A 16676-nucleotide genomic window follows, 5' to 3' on the forward strand; every position below is an offset into this window, starting at 1 on the left:
TGGAAGTTAGCTGAGGAAACCGGTCATTTATGTAAAAAGGTGGTACTTATGTTGTGGCTTATGTGGCTAAAGAAGGTATTTATTCCTACTGTTGAACCCTTTTACATATTTTGCTTTCCTTCATATCTGGATCTTTCTATCTTGCATATAACATAAGACAACTGAAATCTTGTTCTGCTTTATATATCATTCAGCAATATGTTGTCTTGACTGCAAAGAAATGTAATGTTATTTTAACTCTGAACTTTAAAAATCTCATATGTTATTAGAGCTGGTTGGGAATTTTTTTTATGAAGTATGCTTTTTTTTTATAATGCCAAATTACCAAACCCAGAACTTCTCAAAGGAACTGGCTGATATCCACTAACCTTTTTTTGTGAAGATTCTTCAGCTCCAGGATGGAATTGCCAGTCAAAACCAGAGATACTCTCAAAATAACAAATATTTTGAAGGCAGCATTATTTTTTAGAATGTGAACTTGAGTGCAGGGTCTTTGTCATTTAAACCAGGGGCTTGAACCAAGATCTTAGATCAAACAAGTGAATGCCCAAAACCAGAAGTTAGAGGTTATTCTGGAGCACATTGTCTGGTTCCCTCAGTACATTCTCTTGAAGCTGTTTCATCTTGTTAAAACAGTGAAATGACCACAGAGGTGCTGAACATGGCCTAGTGAGAAAGGCCCTTCATTAACTTTGAGACATTTAGATTTAAGTCCTTGCTCCAAATAATGTACTCAAGTATTTTCACAAAGTGGAACAGCTCCTTTGAGAGAAGAACCCACAGAAGAATAAGCATTTCTTCTTATGAAATGGAAGGAATAGCAGTACCTGCAACACCAAGTTACTGCTAGTTTGGCACATGCTTATCTTTCTCTTTTCTTTTCCTACTCCCTATTTTCCCAAAATGTTTCCTGCCCAGCTCTACATGCTAACTCTGTTCAAGTTGTCCTGGCAATGGTCTAATGTTGTTGCAAAATTGTTCTGTGCATAAGTGCAGCTTAATCAGATTCCTGAGTGGTGAAGAGTCTATGTTCCTCTACTTAATTTTCTGTATAGAAGTTGTGTAAATGCTTATGAAAATGTTGAAAGCTCTAATGGAATGTGATTCTGCTTACATCAATTTTATGATGAATATTTTATGATAAATATTTGATGTTTGACTGACATACCTAACTGGTACATGACAATTCATCTCTAATTATGAGTGACATGTATTCCACCTGGACTTGCCACTACTGTAAAATATTGCTTCTCATACTATTGCTCTGTGTTGCCTTTCTTCTGTCAAAGATTCTGTGAATGTTTGCTAGACTGAATTGTCACAGATGTTCCCTTGTCTTTGTGTGCATTTTTTCGCTCTGTCCCCACTGTCCTGCCTTTTAAAATAAAGATGTTATAAACTTGACTTTTGTCATCAGATTTTACTCTTAAATTACTAGGTCATTTCTGAACTTCAGACAACTTGATTTGAAAAAAGGCAAATTTTTCATCCTTCCAGAAAATATTTTCTTTGCTAGAGTTTAATTTCTGTAAATGATCTTAAACTTGCTCAATTTTTTCTTATTGATACAAGAATAGATGCTTTATTCTCTTTTACTCATACAAGCTTTGTCCTGTGCTGGGCAAAATCAGTAGGTATAGTCAAGATACTTAATTGTGTTCTGCCAGTGTGCCAGAATGTTGGCCTGAGTTATCTTTACCATTGTCATAGTTCTAAACATCTCTTTAGAATAATTTAGAATAAATTCCAACATGCAGTAGTGTATCTCACATCATATTGGAAATGTTTGCATTGACTGCTTACAAGCTATTTGGGGGCTTCTGGAAGGCATTTTTGTCTAGATCTTTAATGTCCATACCAAAGTAGTAATGCTACGACAAGCAGCTTTTCATATCTTCTCTAGCTTATTTCATACATTTCTGCAAAATAAAAAATAGGAGCTATACATATAATATTATTATTATTATATGTATATAATATATGTAAACACAAAATATCTGTCATTCAAGAAAAGAACAAAAAAACCCTCACTTTTACAAGAGTAAAAGGCTTAAAACTTTATCCACTGTTAAGTTTCAAGGTTCCAGAACAATACAATATTTTGAAAGCAGGACGTGACTATTATATTGCTGTGTCAGTATCAGTGTAACATTATAGTCACACTGTTCCTTAAAGTAAAAGGTTACCAACATCTGGGCAAGTTAGTTTAGAGCATGTTCAGCTGTGTGTGCAGTATAACTGTTGCTACATTTTAATACTTTCCAGTTCTTTAATGGAATTTGTAAAAAAAAAATCAGGAAATTGCAAATTCTGAATGGTATTCTGTATATGAGATAAGAGATCTGGGGTTTATTCCACTTAATAAATGCTCCTTTTCCACATGAAAAATAAAAAACTTGCACCTCCAAACAGTTCAGATTTGATTTTTGATTTTTAAGGTTTTAATGCCAGACTTTTAGACCAAGTTTTACTGGGGACTTCAGCTTGTGGGATTAAGATTCTTATCTTGAACTATCTATTTGAATTGCTTCAATAGTTCCTGGTATTTTCTTGCTTTTGCTAAATGGTAGCTGTGTAACTGCCCCTTAAGTGTCTTACTTTGAGCAAAACTAAAAGCTAACTTGGAGAATTAGTGTTTGTCCATTTATCTTCCAAAGAAAAGTTCAGCTATTTCAGTAACTCCTTTATTAGACAAAATCCTTACTCATGTAACTGTGATTGGATCAGTAAAGGGAGTAGTACATTGGCAGTCAGAGGGTTTCCAAGCTAGGCTGCCTGCTGAGATTAGGGTTGCTGAAGAATAACTAAAACAAGCATGAGGAATTGCCTCCCAAAAAGAGCTGTCTGCAGTATGAATCTCTCTATGGCAGCATGAATGCAACATGCTTCCAATTTATTCTTTTCAGTTAATGTGAAAGCACATCAGCTTGCTTGCCACGTGCATGTTTGCTGCTACACCTCATTGCACCTGCATGAAGCTGGATACCTTTCCTCCCAGGGGCAGTAAATAAGAGTGATTATCACAGAATTTCTGTTTGTACTTATGCCTTTTCCAAGTGTTTCAGGCCAGAATAACCAATGTGTTCTACATATATGTCCTAAGCATGCAAAAGGTACTCAAAGATAAAATAACAAAGCACAGCACATTTTGCCTTTGGTTTCTGCTTGAGAACGAGCTCTCTGAGTGGGGGCTCTTCTCTAGGGCTACTCTTACTTGCTACTAAAACAGCGCAATAGATTCTGGTAGAATTCTTTGCTTTCAAGAGCTGAAGCTTTATGCACAGTACCAAGATCCTTGCAGTATGTTGTAAGAGTTTAGTGCTTCATGACTCTACCTTACAGATTTTTTTCTGATAATCCTAATTTTTTCCTGTACTGTCCATTATCTGAAAATCATCTTTCGGGATGCCTAAAATATCCCAGTGTTTCATCATCGATCAAAATGTTCTGCTCTATTTTTACTCAGTACAAAATCCTGGTGTTGAAGCTTCCTGCTATAATGCTATATATGTTCACTCTCTTCACATAATGAGCATGTGTTTTGAAGCAGTTGCTTTTCAAGGTCAATGCTTTTTCAGACAACTGTACTGCAATATGAGTCATAGGAGTTAATGACAAACCATTCAGTATAAAACCACTGGCTTTTGGGTAAGCAGCAGTTGAAAATGAGCAGTTCTCAGCCCCTTATTTTCCTATTCTCTCTGGTCACTGTAGTCATAAAGAGGAAATGATGGTGCAGGATTTCATTTCTCTCCTCTCTGCTCAGCTGCTGTGGAGAGCAGTTTTCTCATCCAGGTTCACTGGGCCGAAGAAAAGAATCACACTCGAGTGAATCTCTGTCTAAAAGTATGGCAAAAATTGTTCCAAGCTTCACTCTGAAGATTAACTTCACTTTTTAAAATATAGCATCTCCATTTTGGAATAGAAAAGCAAGACATTGAAAAGTTTTAAAGTAGTGTAAATTAACCTCCTGCGGACTTGCTTATGATCTGACACTGGTTCCTTAGTGGATAACAGTCATCGGGTCGGTAATTTGCATTGGGGCTATGGTTTGGGATATGTTTGCAGATGTGGATGCACAGAAGCTCCTTTGGGGAAAGGCTCTGAAGATTCTTAGCCCCATTTTCATGACTTTCTGAGTACAAGCGGGATACTTGGGGTGCATGCTTTCTTCCAACTTTTTTAACAAATCAAGTAAAAATCATTTAGTAAATAATTCAGCAGCTGTTCTGTCTGTGTTAAGTCAGACTCCCGAGTTCACTGAATCTAAAGCTATCAGTAGTCTTTACTCTGGCTTTCTCCTTGGTGCTTTAACTGACTTGTATGAGTGCCTTACAGCTTTTACACTACTTACAGTAGTACCAAATACAGGGACATGACAGCAACAGGAATCCTTAGCAATCCACTGTATTTAAAATACATGTTATAAATACAATAATTACATTAAACTAGAGATTTTTTCCTGTAGTAGTGTTGTAATGTCCACATTAAATATATGTTGTCATGTACCTGCATGTATTTTCTGCATCTAGATATAAGTTTCCCAAAATCTAAATTAGGAAAATTTCTACCATACTTCCTGCCTATGAATCTTTTTGCTAAGACCATTCACTTAATGAACAGTTGGACTTTTATTACAGGATTTAAACACTGCGTGCATTTATACTTAGAACCAGGAAACATTTGGAGCTTGAGGTGGTTTTATGTAGAAACTGAGGAACTGATACTACCTACCAGAGTGAAGATGATTTTATCAATAAGGAGGGTGACTCCAATGATTTCTACGCCAATTATGTTTTTAGCATTTGCTTGGGGGAAAAAGTCAGCTTGGCATGTAGTAGCAGCTGAATCACCAGCTGATAGCACAGCGTTTAAAGCCAGAATTAGAAGCCAGTAACAACTATAGTAGACAGTTAAATGTTGCTACATTACAGACACTCCAAGAAAAGCTGCTCCTGTTTGTCATACAGAGCCCTTAAAACAGTGGCTTTCCTTTAGGTTTTCCATCAAGACAATGGGATAATTCCTTTTTTGTTTTCATGCAATTTAAGCATGAAAAAGGACTATTAAATCACCCAGTATGACTTTCTGTATGTTAGTTGCTATTAAATGTTGTCCATTCTCTGGGATGCAGGCCCAGAGGCAGACCTGTCTGATGTGTGTCTCCCAGATGAGTATTAGGTCCTGATTTGAAATGCCAAAGATGGGAAATCCACTTCACTAAGGCGTTTGTTCTGGCAGTTAATGATGTTATTGTGAAAATCAGTGCCTTATTTCTAATATGACTTCTCAGGCTTCATCATCCACCCACTTATTATATCTTTGCCCATTAGTTCAAAGATTTTTCTAGTAATTTCTTCCTGGATAAATAGCTGTGCATCACAATCAAGGAAACTAAGTATTTGGGTTGGTTTGGCTGTGTTTTTAAACACACTAAAGAGATTGAAATCTCTGAAATTATTTCTGTGATGCTTTCCTGCAGCATTTTCAATTTTCAAGCTATTTTGAAGAGCACTAGAACTGTATTCAGTTATGCCTCACCAGTGTCCTTGTAAACCATCTTTTTACCACGTATAAGTACTTTACATACATGGTTTCCTGTGTATATTGATAGTAACATGTTATTTATCAGCTGTAGTTGCTTCAGATGTATAAGTTAAAAGACGGAAATTCAGTCTTCAGGCAAGTCACCTGTTCCATTTTCGGGTCACCTCCTTTTGCCAGCACTGTCTCACCCACGCATAGCAAACTAACTGAAGGTTTTAAGTTGAAATGGACAACAGCAGATCCCCACCTTCCCCGATGGTAAATTGGGAACCATGTCAGCAAAGTTCAATGCAAAGTGGTTCTCTCTGGCCAGCTTTGCAGCTCCTGCTTCTTCGGCAAGCAATGGATAAACTGGACCTGTTCTTTTATACCTCCTCGCCATTTGTATGTTCTCTCAGATATGCTTTTCATTTTTCTAAAAGACCTCGTGTGTGATATTATGGTTTGAATATTAAATTCTGGCTTAAAAGAACACATGCATGCTTTCCTTTTCCCTAAATAACTATTCATTGGTTTAAACTAATCATTTTACCCTAACACTATGTACCTCCTATCCCTGTTAATAAGACTATCTGGTATTTGTGTAGTAACCCTGGAACCAATGAATGCTAAAACGTTAAGTATCTTTTTACTTTAATCAATAATTTGCATTCTTTGGCATCAGATCTCAGCATTACACAGAATTTACAAAGTAATACCATAATAAAATTTCTCTTACAATACCTTATTTCATATTTAGGAAAAGTCCTGAAAACCTTAACAGTCACTCAGAACAGCTCAAGGAGAAAGAAAAGCAAGGTTTTTTCAGGGCAATAAAAAAGAAAAAGAAGAAATCTCAAAATGTAAGTATGCAGCATTTCTAATAAAATAATTTGTTTATTCATTTTGAATTATACCATTTTAATATTCTAGATTAGTACAGTAGCTTTGTATTATTTATGACTCTGTGTGTGTATATACTTGTTCTTTTATTTTCTCTCTTCACTATATGAAAGTCGAATTCTTCTCCTGTTCAGGGTTGACTTTTCTGCCTTTTCAAGTACTTCACTTACTAGTCCTGGGCACCTTTGTTTTCATTCAGATCCTTTGAGAGCCAGTTTTGATGCAAGTTTTATGATGTTGCAACAAGTTCAGGATATTGTAATACCATTCCAAGAATAGTAAATGCATTATTATGTGTGCCCCCAGAGCTTGAATAGTTTCAGGCACCCATCCAGAGAAAATGAGACTGTTAAAAATGAGAATTCTTTCCAGTCGTTTTCATGGAAGTGTCTTGGTAACAGTTTCTGTCTTCTTGCTGCATCCCATGACTGGAATAGGGATGATGTGTGTTAACCATTCTTAAATGTTTTATGTTTTGTTGAGGGAATGGATTGTGGCTTTTGTTATTCAGTATAAGTCTTTGGTGTCTCATACATTTTTACATTTTCATATAATTTTTGGGAGGGAGAAAGGACTTTCTTTTATCAGAAAGTAGTGGTATACTAACATTTCACAAAGTTTTATAACGAAGATATCCCTAAGAACTGAAGTAAGCTAAACATAACATCATTCTTAAATGACAGCTCTGGAAACATTAAAACATTTAAAATTGTGATGTTCCTGTAAGTGTAAACGCAGTTATAGTTGTGAAGATTCTCAGAATGGAGTAAATTGTGCTCACTCCTGGCAAAGGAGAGTGACTTAATGAAAATACCTACTCTAAAGGAGTGAGGTGATATGACTCTGAGTGTTGGTGGAGGGATGATCTGTTGAAAATTGGGAGAGGGGAGTGATTATCAGGCTTTTTGTTGTTTTGGGTTTTTTTTAAAGTTCTTTGAACTGCGTGGAACATGTGCATATGTGTATTAACTAGCACTTAGAAATGCACCTCACCTTCCTGCTGGGCAGGATTTAGAGCAATGGCATCTACCTCTCCTTCTGAACTTGTTAATCCTCATACCTGTGTGCAGCTGAAATACGATCATTTTTATTACACAACTGAACAAAATGTCTAGATTATAGCTCCGGGACTATTTGATACCAAAATGTCCATGTAAAGATAGCACACCTAAGGCCATTGGTTCCAGTGATGCATTTTCAAAGGGGAAAAAAAAAGGTTTTAAATTTGCATTGTTATACTCTGATCCAGCCATCCAGACATGGTGGCAGAGAATGCTCCAATAGCTCAGCTGATAGATGGTGTATTTACTTCCAGATTAAACTCTGTGAAAGAAATACATACTGGATTGTGTTGCCTTTCAAAATCTGGAATTTTACAAAACACCTAAATCAAAAGTACCTTGATCTATAGCTACCAAAACCATTGCTGATTACAAGACAAGGCAGATTTATGTATAATCCTTACTCCTGTTTCTTCTTACTGTTAAGGAGAAGGGTAGAGGGGAATGGAGAGAGTGAGAAAGGAAAAACAACTACTGCTACTTAGAGCTGGTATCTCACAGAAGGATGAATAAATTAGTGAAATAAGATAGTGATACAACTCTTTCATCCTCAGCTGAAAACTTGCTGAGATCAACTTGAGTTGTGGAGCCAACCAGAGCCAGAAAAACTTCCTTTCATTTCTATTTACAGCTGATTACCAGGACAGTATCTAGGGACAGACTGTACCACTGATGTGTGTGCAAGTGTCTGGTTCAGACACTGTTCTTCTTCATCTGTTACTTGAAGGCATCTACCTAACAAATGTTGGGACATTCTTTAGGACCTTCCAGTACAAACAAAAATTACTGTCTTCAATTCAACACCAAGTTTGGCTTCAGTAGTAAAAGCTGTTTACAGCACTGTAATATTAGGTCTTCAACAACACGTAGAATATTTCCTATGAAATCATATGAAAAGTTTTAGTATACAGCTTGTGCCTACCCAGGTTTTTTTTCTGAGACCAACAATTCATGTAGGGTCCTACAGGTATAAAATTCCAGTTACGTACTCAAACAGAGACTTTCTGCAACAAATAACAAATTAGACATGAGGACTGTCACAGAGCTAGGAAGCACATAATAGCTAGCTATGACTTACTTCTGATATCCTTTGGCAAGTCTCATTTGGCTGGTGATCATCATCACAGGAGTCATAAAAGATACCTGAAATTGGATTGAAGACATCTTAGTAATGTCATTCTCAAAATATCTAATAGCCCAGAATTGATCCCAGTTCCTGACGCTTCTTCCTGCAGGTTGTTCCCATGAATCATTCTCCCTAGAGTTCTCCAGGTGCAGCACCTCGTGGGATAGGAATTGTTACTGCCTGTTACAGGAATTCTTTGCAATAGTGTTTTTGCAGAGCTGTTCTTATCCATTCTTCTTTTCATCGTTTGAAGTGTTTTAGTAATGTAGCAAAAGGTTTTGAGGATTGCTAGAATCACAGTTTTATCTGTCATCTGCCACCAAACAATTTGATATCCATGAGGGTTGTGCACAGTGTCAGTAGGCACTATCTTCAGAGGAGCCTGAGTTTCGCAGATTTTGGCACTTGTTTCAAGCTGTGGGTCTGAAGAAATTATCTGCTTTGGAAAAAACAGTTGCAGGTGAGCATTTCTCTTAGCAATGCCTTGATTCCTTTTTTAATTTACTGAATTTGAAACAGGAAATTCTTCTGACCATAAATTTCCTAAACATAAGCTATGCTAATTATTGACTGTCATTAACTCGGATGGAATCTAGAAGGTGAGAAAGCTGTTTGAAACCCCTTGCTTTTGGTAGTGTACCTGTCATTCTGTTTGGTCATATAATAATTCTATGGCATAATAAAGATTTCTTCTGATAGGCAGGAAAATGTAAGGCACAGCATGTGTCCTATGCTTGTTTGCACCTAAGCAGGGGAGAAATAGTCCCATTTATAATTCTGGTACCTTATAATTCTGTTGGTTGTTCATGCATCCATTGGTAAGCTCTTTGGTTGTGCTACAGAAATTAAAACAGCCAGCGTGCTTACAGCTATACGTGAAGTTGCTAATGTCATATTTATGTTAGAACTGAAATAATTAATCTTGAAGCTTTAGCTCTTTTTGCAAGTTAAAAATAGAATGCTTTTTTTATCAACTGCTCATTCTGGAACCAGCTCCTATTATTGTTAGTGTATCTTTAATATTTTCTTTCTATAGAAATAAGAAATGTCATACTGCTTTAGGTCATTATCAGAAATACAAATGATTGCCAGAGTTACAGGATTTAATCCAAAGCTCAGTAAAGTCAACAAGACCTACCAGTTGTTTCCAAAAGGCTCTGAAATAAATACATTCTGTATTCCTAATGAACATAGGTATAAGAATAGGTGTGCTGATCTTTTTTTACATGCTTTCTATGCACTGAGTTCCTTGCATTTGTTCCATAGGCTTTTTTCAATCATTACTGTATTTTCCCAAGGCAAATTATAGGCTTGATAACACGTATTGTCAAATTACAACAACAACAACAAAAAAGAAATAAAGAAAAAGAATAACATAGTATGGGCAGATACCTTGAATTGAAATACTATGCATTTAGTTTTTGTGTCTTATATTGCAGACAGACTCAACCAACGGCGAGAATCCAAGCATCAAGAAATCCCTCTTTCCTCTTTTTAATTCAAAGAATAATTTAAAGCATAGTTCTTCTTTGAAAAAACTTCCTGTAGTCACTCTACCAATGGTATTCATTTTTAAGTACAGTAGCACTGTAAAATGCTCCAGTAAATTTGTTTTACTGACTACAGCAGCATGTGGTTTATTTTCATGGTATCACTTCCTCTTCATGCCAGTTAAGTATCTTGGGCCAGTTCAATAAATTTAAGTAAAATCAGCCGTTCTGTTGAAACGGATTGTGCCTCAAAATTTTTTTTTTTGGTATTTGATATAGTGAAAATGTAACACACACAGTCCCAGAGAGAATGAGCCTTGGGAGTAAGACTAAGGAAGGAAAACAGTTGTGAAATTGTGTATGTTTAAAATTAAATTGTCACATTATGTTTCAGTCAGGAAAAAAATTAACCTGGTTTTGTTTATCCCTATATCATAAATACATAATTTTATACAAACTACTCCTTTATATATAAATTTAAATAAATCAAATACTAACAATGCATTATCAGAAAAGAACTTTAGCTCATATGTCTGTTGTATTTTTGTTTGTCCTGATTGTTCATGATAAAAGGCAGCTTGCATTAAAAATAGGTTATATTTTGACTGTCCTTTTTTTGATTAGAATTCTTGAAATGAGATAAAAAGCTACATGTAAGTTTTAAATTATCTTTCTGCCATAAAGTTTCAGCTGTTTCTTAATTTTTGCCATAGTTTGGGATATTTGTGGAGGAGAAGAAAGATGGGAATAGAGAAAGCTCTTGGTTTTGTGATGTCAGTCAAGACATCAGTTTCAAGAGATTTTGGTCTGCTTCACTCAGGAGCAAATTTATAGAACTGATCCATGGTCTTAACTGCAGTATGGAATGCTTTTAAAATGAAGATGAGGCTCAACAATATTTTTTAAAAATTTTATTTTTGAGGCCTTGTTTAACTGCTCTTTCTTACAGCAAATAACACTAACAGCATGCTTTAAGGGGTAAGGGTAGAGCAAATCTGCATGATGTTCACAGCCACTTGCTCTTACTATGGGGAAAAGTACTGAGAGGTCATTGCAATTCTGCTGCAGAAATGGGCTTCACTTGTGTTCTGTAATTAACTGTGGGAAATTATTTACAGCTATTCTTAAGAAAATATTAGGAGATCAGTATTTAATATTTTGTTGCAGATGCCTAACACTGAAGGTCAGGATCTCTTGGCATTACAGAAAGCCATTCATTCTTCCAATCACCAGAGCAGCAGGCAGAAGGATTGGCATCCTGAGAAGATGACAGAAATCCAGCCTCATGTAAGTGGAGTTATCAATTCCCTATCTATTAATATCACTGACATATCTTGACAGCTTTTTCTCTGGGGAATAGAAAAATTGCATTTGACATTGTTTCCTGACTTTCTAATGCCTTGCTCATTGAATGTAAAAAATCATGTACCTGCAGTCCTGCATAATTTTTTTAAAAGGTAGACATGAATGACAAGGAAGAGAGACTAAATGTCCTGTGTCAGTCTTTGAGCCCTTCAAAAGATTGGTTATGTTTTAGTATTACAGGCAAGCAGTGTTTCAGTGCACATCTGTGGTAGAGATGCAGTGGTGTACAAAAGCCCTCAAGTCAACTCTGTAAGGAGTGGTGAATCCTGAGGGCTGGCTGCTGCTCGGCACAGTTTGATACTTGATGTGGTCACCAGAGCATCGAGACCACGTTACAGTGTGGCTGGCACAGACTGCAGTTTCGGCAGGCTACATTTTTGGAGCATAGTACTGCACTAGTGCAACTTTATTTTCTCTAAAATCTAAATTCTAAAATCTAATTTCTCTAAATCTAATTTCTAAAACCAACTCAGCAGGCAGTGTTTGGGAGAGAGGGTCAGTGCCATGCTCCATTGTTGTCACATTGGAAACTGGAAAAGAGGGTTTGTTGCAGCTGCAGTGTTTGAAGAAACAAGTTGCTCTGCGAGCTGTGGAATTTAATGAGGCTGCTTTCATACCACTTCGTGTACTCAGGCTTCCCCAGGCTCTTGCTACCCATTTTCAATAACCCCATATCACCATTTTCTTTTCAACCTCACCAGTGAAAGAAGCTGCGGGAGACTAGAGCTGCCTATCAACCAGCTGCCAGCAAACAAAATATGTAACTTCTGAGTTCTGCCAGACCTTTTTTCAGTTCAGATGGTTATTCAGGACTCCCTCTAACCCCTAACTGATGTTCACAACAGTTTTAAGAACTTTGTACTTCTGAAATCTGTGCCTTAAGTTCTGGAATTGTCTGCCCAGGGAGGTGGTGGAGTCACCATCCCTGGATGTGTTTAAAAAAAGACTGGATGTGACACTCAGTGCCATGGTTTAGTTGAGGTGGGGTTAGGGCATGGGTTGGACTCAGTGATCTTGAAGGTCTCTTCCAACCTGGTGATTCTGTGTGATTCTGTGTGATTCTGCGTGTGTGTGATTCCTAAAATGTGGCTGAGGTTTTTAAGTTAATAGCAGGAGAAGTAACAGATGGACAGCTATTGCAATTGTCTATGCCTGCATTTTCAAAAGAAACAAGGGAGCAATTTTTTCTGAGGGAGAAAAGGTTCTGTCTTTTCAGGTAGCTAATAGATTGGATTGTGATGAGATTGGATTGTGTGTGTAGTCATAGCTTGGAATGAAATACATCAAGCGAATATGAGTTAAAAGTGAAGGAGGCCTGTAAAGTTGTAGATGTCCAGTTTAGGATAGGACAGTTTTTTTATGGGAAGTCTGAGATGATGGAGCTTTGCTGTGTGTCTTTCAGAGCCAGCCATTAAAATCTCTTCGGAAGCTCTTACACCTCTCTTCAAATCATCCCGTCGCTGCTGAGCCCCGCTTCCAGCCCTTACCCAGCCAGCCAGCCAAAGCTCCTTTTCCTGAAGTGCGGATTCATCCCATGAGTCAAAGCTCCAGCAGCGGCAGCAGCAACGTGCGGCCGGAGCCCCAGCCGAAGAGCCGGCCGGCGCTGCAGATCCCGAGCCAGCTGGAGCCCACCTGGCACGTGTCCCCCGTCAACAGGAGCGTGAGCGATGGGCCCCCCTACTCCGAGCAGCTGCCTTCCAAGAGCGGACAGAACGGGCACACCTACAACCGAACAAACCGGTCGCGAATGCCAAATCTGAACGATCTCAAAGAGACAGCCTTGTAATTGCACTCCAGCAAATAGACCAGTGTGGGTGGAGATCAGCATAGGGGAGCGGTGGTGATTCTGGTGATGGTAAGACTGCATTTTCAGCTTTATAAAGGTGTGCAATATGTACATGTGGAGCTATGCTGTTTGGCACCACGGAGAGAGTCAGGGATTATACAGGAACACAAGTTGAACTATGAATTACCAGTCATCAGAAATGTCACTGGATGCCAGGCAGAGTGTGCCGGTCAGGGAGAAAAATGCACTGTCATTTTCTCTCATTTACATTCCAGCTTAGTGCACATCTCTGTCTGAAAGCTGGGAGACTTCTGGTATGTATTGGCACTTATAAGGGTGAAAACATTGTCTAGACCTATGCCCTTACTACATTTTTTGCTGCCTAGTTAAAACAGTGGGGTTTATGTGATAAAAGTGTATCCCTGTTAAGGGTTTAAAGTTAAATTGTATGTCTTAAATTTGTTTTTTAAACTTCCATATTTGATAGGATTTGTAATATTTATTTATGATGACCTAATATCGTACTGTTATAATCATATCTTTTATGTTATAATGTAAAGTTATTTTGAGCTGTTTGAAACATTGTGAAGCAGTGCAACAGCTACAGTAGTTTCTATAAAAAACTAACAGTAACATTTATATATTGCATCAGGAGTATTTTATTCTATATATAAATATATACATAAATGGAAAATAACTGTCTGTTTTTTAAATATACTCATTTAAAAGAAAAGTATTGTTATGACACTATCTGCCATATTTTTTATACATTTGTGATATAAAGTGCAGTATTATACTTCTAATAAAAGGAAGTTGAATGTGGATATAAACGTGACTGTAACAGTATGAATCTTGCTTGGCTATGAGAGCCCAGTATTACAGGCATTATTGGTAACAAACAAAAGATAACATTCAATTCCAAGCTTTATTATGGGCTATTTTGTTGGAAGTATTGGCTAAATGTAAGAGACTGCAGAACTGTACAGTAATCTAAATGTGGTACGTTCTCCCCTGTGTCCTTAGCTTTCCTAGTAATATTAATGGGATTTCTGCATCTGCATCAAGAGCACAGAGCCCCAGTACCAAATTTTTGTTTCCTCTGAGGAAATAAAGTGCCCCATGACTACGAGCGAAAGCAGGTGCTCTTCCACCTAATAGCAGGGGTGAAAACCAAAGAAACACAGCATGAATTGCAAGTGAAATGCAAAACTTTGACACTTAAGCATAGCATGGCACTGCAGATCATGGTATAAGCTTTTATGCATATGTGTATTTTACATCTCTAGCAATCTATTAACTAATAAGATAAACACTGTATTAGAATTTAAACTACTCTTGCACTTTTTATTATATTTCAGGATGTATTTAAAGCTACAAATCTGGTATTTGGATATTGAGGGAGAAGGTTGCCAAGCAACTTGATTTCTCCTTAGGTCTTACTATCCAAATATTCCCATACCCAGTTCAGCTACCAGTCTCAGCAAAATACTAGATCTTGGGTTCCAGTCTCCTGTACAGCATAGTTAAAACTGCCTTTACCTTGGTGAATGTCAAGTGTAGCAAATACATACCCTGATTCCTCTGTTGCTACCAGTAAAGTCAATCACAGGTGAGCCAGTAGGAGTCAAAAGAGTTATGCCAGTCTAAACTTTGTGCAATAAGAGGAGAGCCAGGCCCGTAGTGTCAGAACAATACAATCTTTCCTTTTTAAACACATTGGTTCTACTCCCTCATTACTCTGCAGCATAGTTTGTGTTCTAGATGCTGTCCTCATAAGACACCTGTACTTGCAAATACACTGTCTTTTCCAAAAAGAGATTAACCTGAATGTAACTTCGATGATTTAGCCATAGATGCAGTTAACAGAAGCAGCCAGGTAGTAAAAGCTGAACTTCCTACTTGGATAACAATGCAAACTGGACATGTTGTTCAGTACCTCTTGAGTCATACCAAAGTTCTAACAACAGCAAATTCGGCACCACTACTGTAAAAATTGCTGTCAGAAAGAACAGTATAGAAGGATGTTATATCAGGTTTGTCCAGGACTAAAAATCAGTCTACTAAATTTGAAAAATTACGAAGTAGGAATTCTTTCTTTGTCAATTGCCTGCAAGAAATGTGCATGTAATTTTTCTATAGATAGATATAATATATAATATCTCTCTATATATGATATATGCTGTATTGATATATCATATATATAGCATATATATAAATACAGTAGACATGAAGGGGTATTCAGTTTTTTTCTAAGTTCAGTGGGCATCCAGGAAAGACATTGTGATACTTACTTGTCATCACTGTCAGAGTTTAGCAACTTATTTTAGCAGTCTCTGTTAGATTCATTGCTTGGTCGCAGCTACATGAGCCCTGTTAGCCCTGCTTTGAAATGGGCTGATGCCACTGAAATCCCTCACAAAAACCCTCTCTGAGAGAGAGTGGGGCTCTAAGCAGTGCAGTTTGAATGTCTCTTTTAGGGCAATGGAGCTGGTGAAGGGCCTGGAGCACAAGTCTTATGAGAGTGGCTGAGGGGGCTGGGGGTGTTTAGTCTGGGAAAAGGAGGCTCAGGAGGGACCTCGTTACTCTCTACAACCGCCTGAAAGGAGGGTGGAGCCAGGTGGGGTCAGCCTCTTCTCCCATGTCTCAAGTGAAAGGATGAGAGGAAATGACTGACTGTTGTGCCAGGAGAGGTTCAAATTAGATATTAGGGGAAAAAAGATCACTGAAAGAGTGTTCAGGCATTGGAATAAGTTGTCCAGGGACATGGTGCAGTCAACGGCTCTGGAAATGTTCTGGATGTGGCACTTGGGGATATGGTTTAGGGGTGACAGGGGTGGTTGATGGTTGGACTGGATGATCCTAAAGGTTTCTTCCAACCTTGATGATTCTGTCATCCAGTCTCGCAGGGAATGTTCAGTCTAGACTCTTCTGTGCTTCGTGGATATGTATCCTTTTGCTTCTGCAAGATTTTTAGCTTGCTGGTAAGAGCTTCATGCTGGGGGATGATGATACTGGGCTGTATGTGGCTGTTAGGAATTCTAGCAAGGAAGAATGTTTCCAAAAGGATTTTTTTTTCTCTGTACCCATTAAGTTAAATCAGGGTAATCCCTGACTGTATATATAGCTGTTTAAAGTAGTTAGCAAATCTTCAAAGGTGATCCAAGGAATGTTCAAGTATTTGGTGGCCCATATTTACAGAAAGTTGTTTCTACTTCATACTGCATTTTCTTCTTCAATTCAACAAACTGTAGTAGCTTTCAGTTGAATACTAAATTGTGTTGAATGTACATAGTATTTTCTTTCTTCTGTTGGAAAGAAATTCCAGCCACTCAGCCAGCTGGTGCTGGGATGAATTGTGTATTTTTAACTTGGTCTAGCTTCCCAATATTTAGAATATTGCTAATGTAATTTTGTCAAGG

At 37.6% G+C, this 16676-nt stretch overlaps 1 protein-coding gene across 1 annotated transcript in view; it reads left to right on the plus strand.

The window, feature by feature from the left end:
- CDKL5 (cyclin dependent kinase like 5) overlaps window positions 1–13257 on the plus strand; it is a gene marked incomplete at both ends in the record, with an annotated part of 75556 nt that extends 62299 nt beyond the window's left edge. The window contains 4 exons of the mRNA XM_082277341.1: window positions 6287–6389; window positions 10056–10178; window positions 11274–11393; window positions 12874–13257. Of these exons, the coding sequence (XP_082133467.1) occupies window positions 6287–6389; window positions 10056–10178; window positions 11274–11393; window positions 12874–13257 (730 nt within the window). The remainder of the gene's footprint in view (window positions 1–6286; window positions 6390–10055; window positions 10179–11273; window positions 11394–12873) is intronic.
- Window positions 13258–16676: the final 3419 nt, after the last annotated feature.

The sequence above is a fragment of the Coloeus monedula genome (assembly GCF_965178545.1).
Source record: "Coloeus monedula genome assembly, chromosome: 3".
NCBI lineage: Eukaryota > Metazoa > Chordata > Aves > Passeriformes > Corvidae > Coloeus > Coloeus monedula.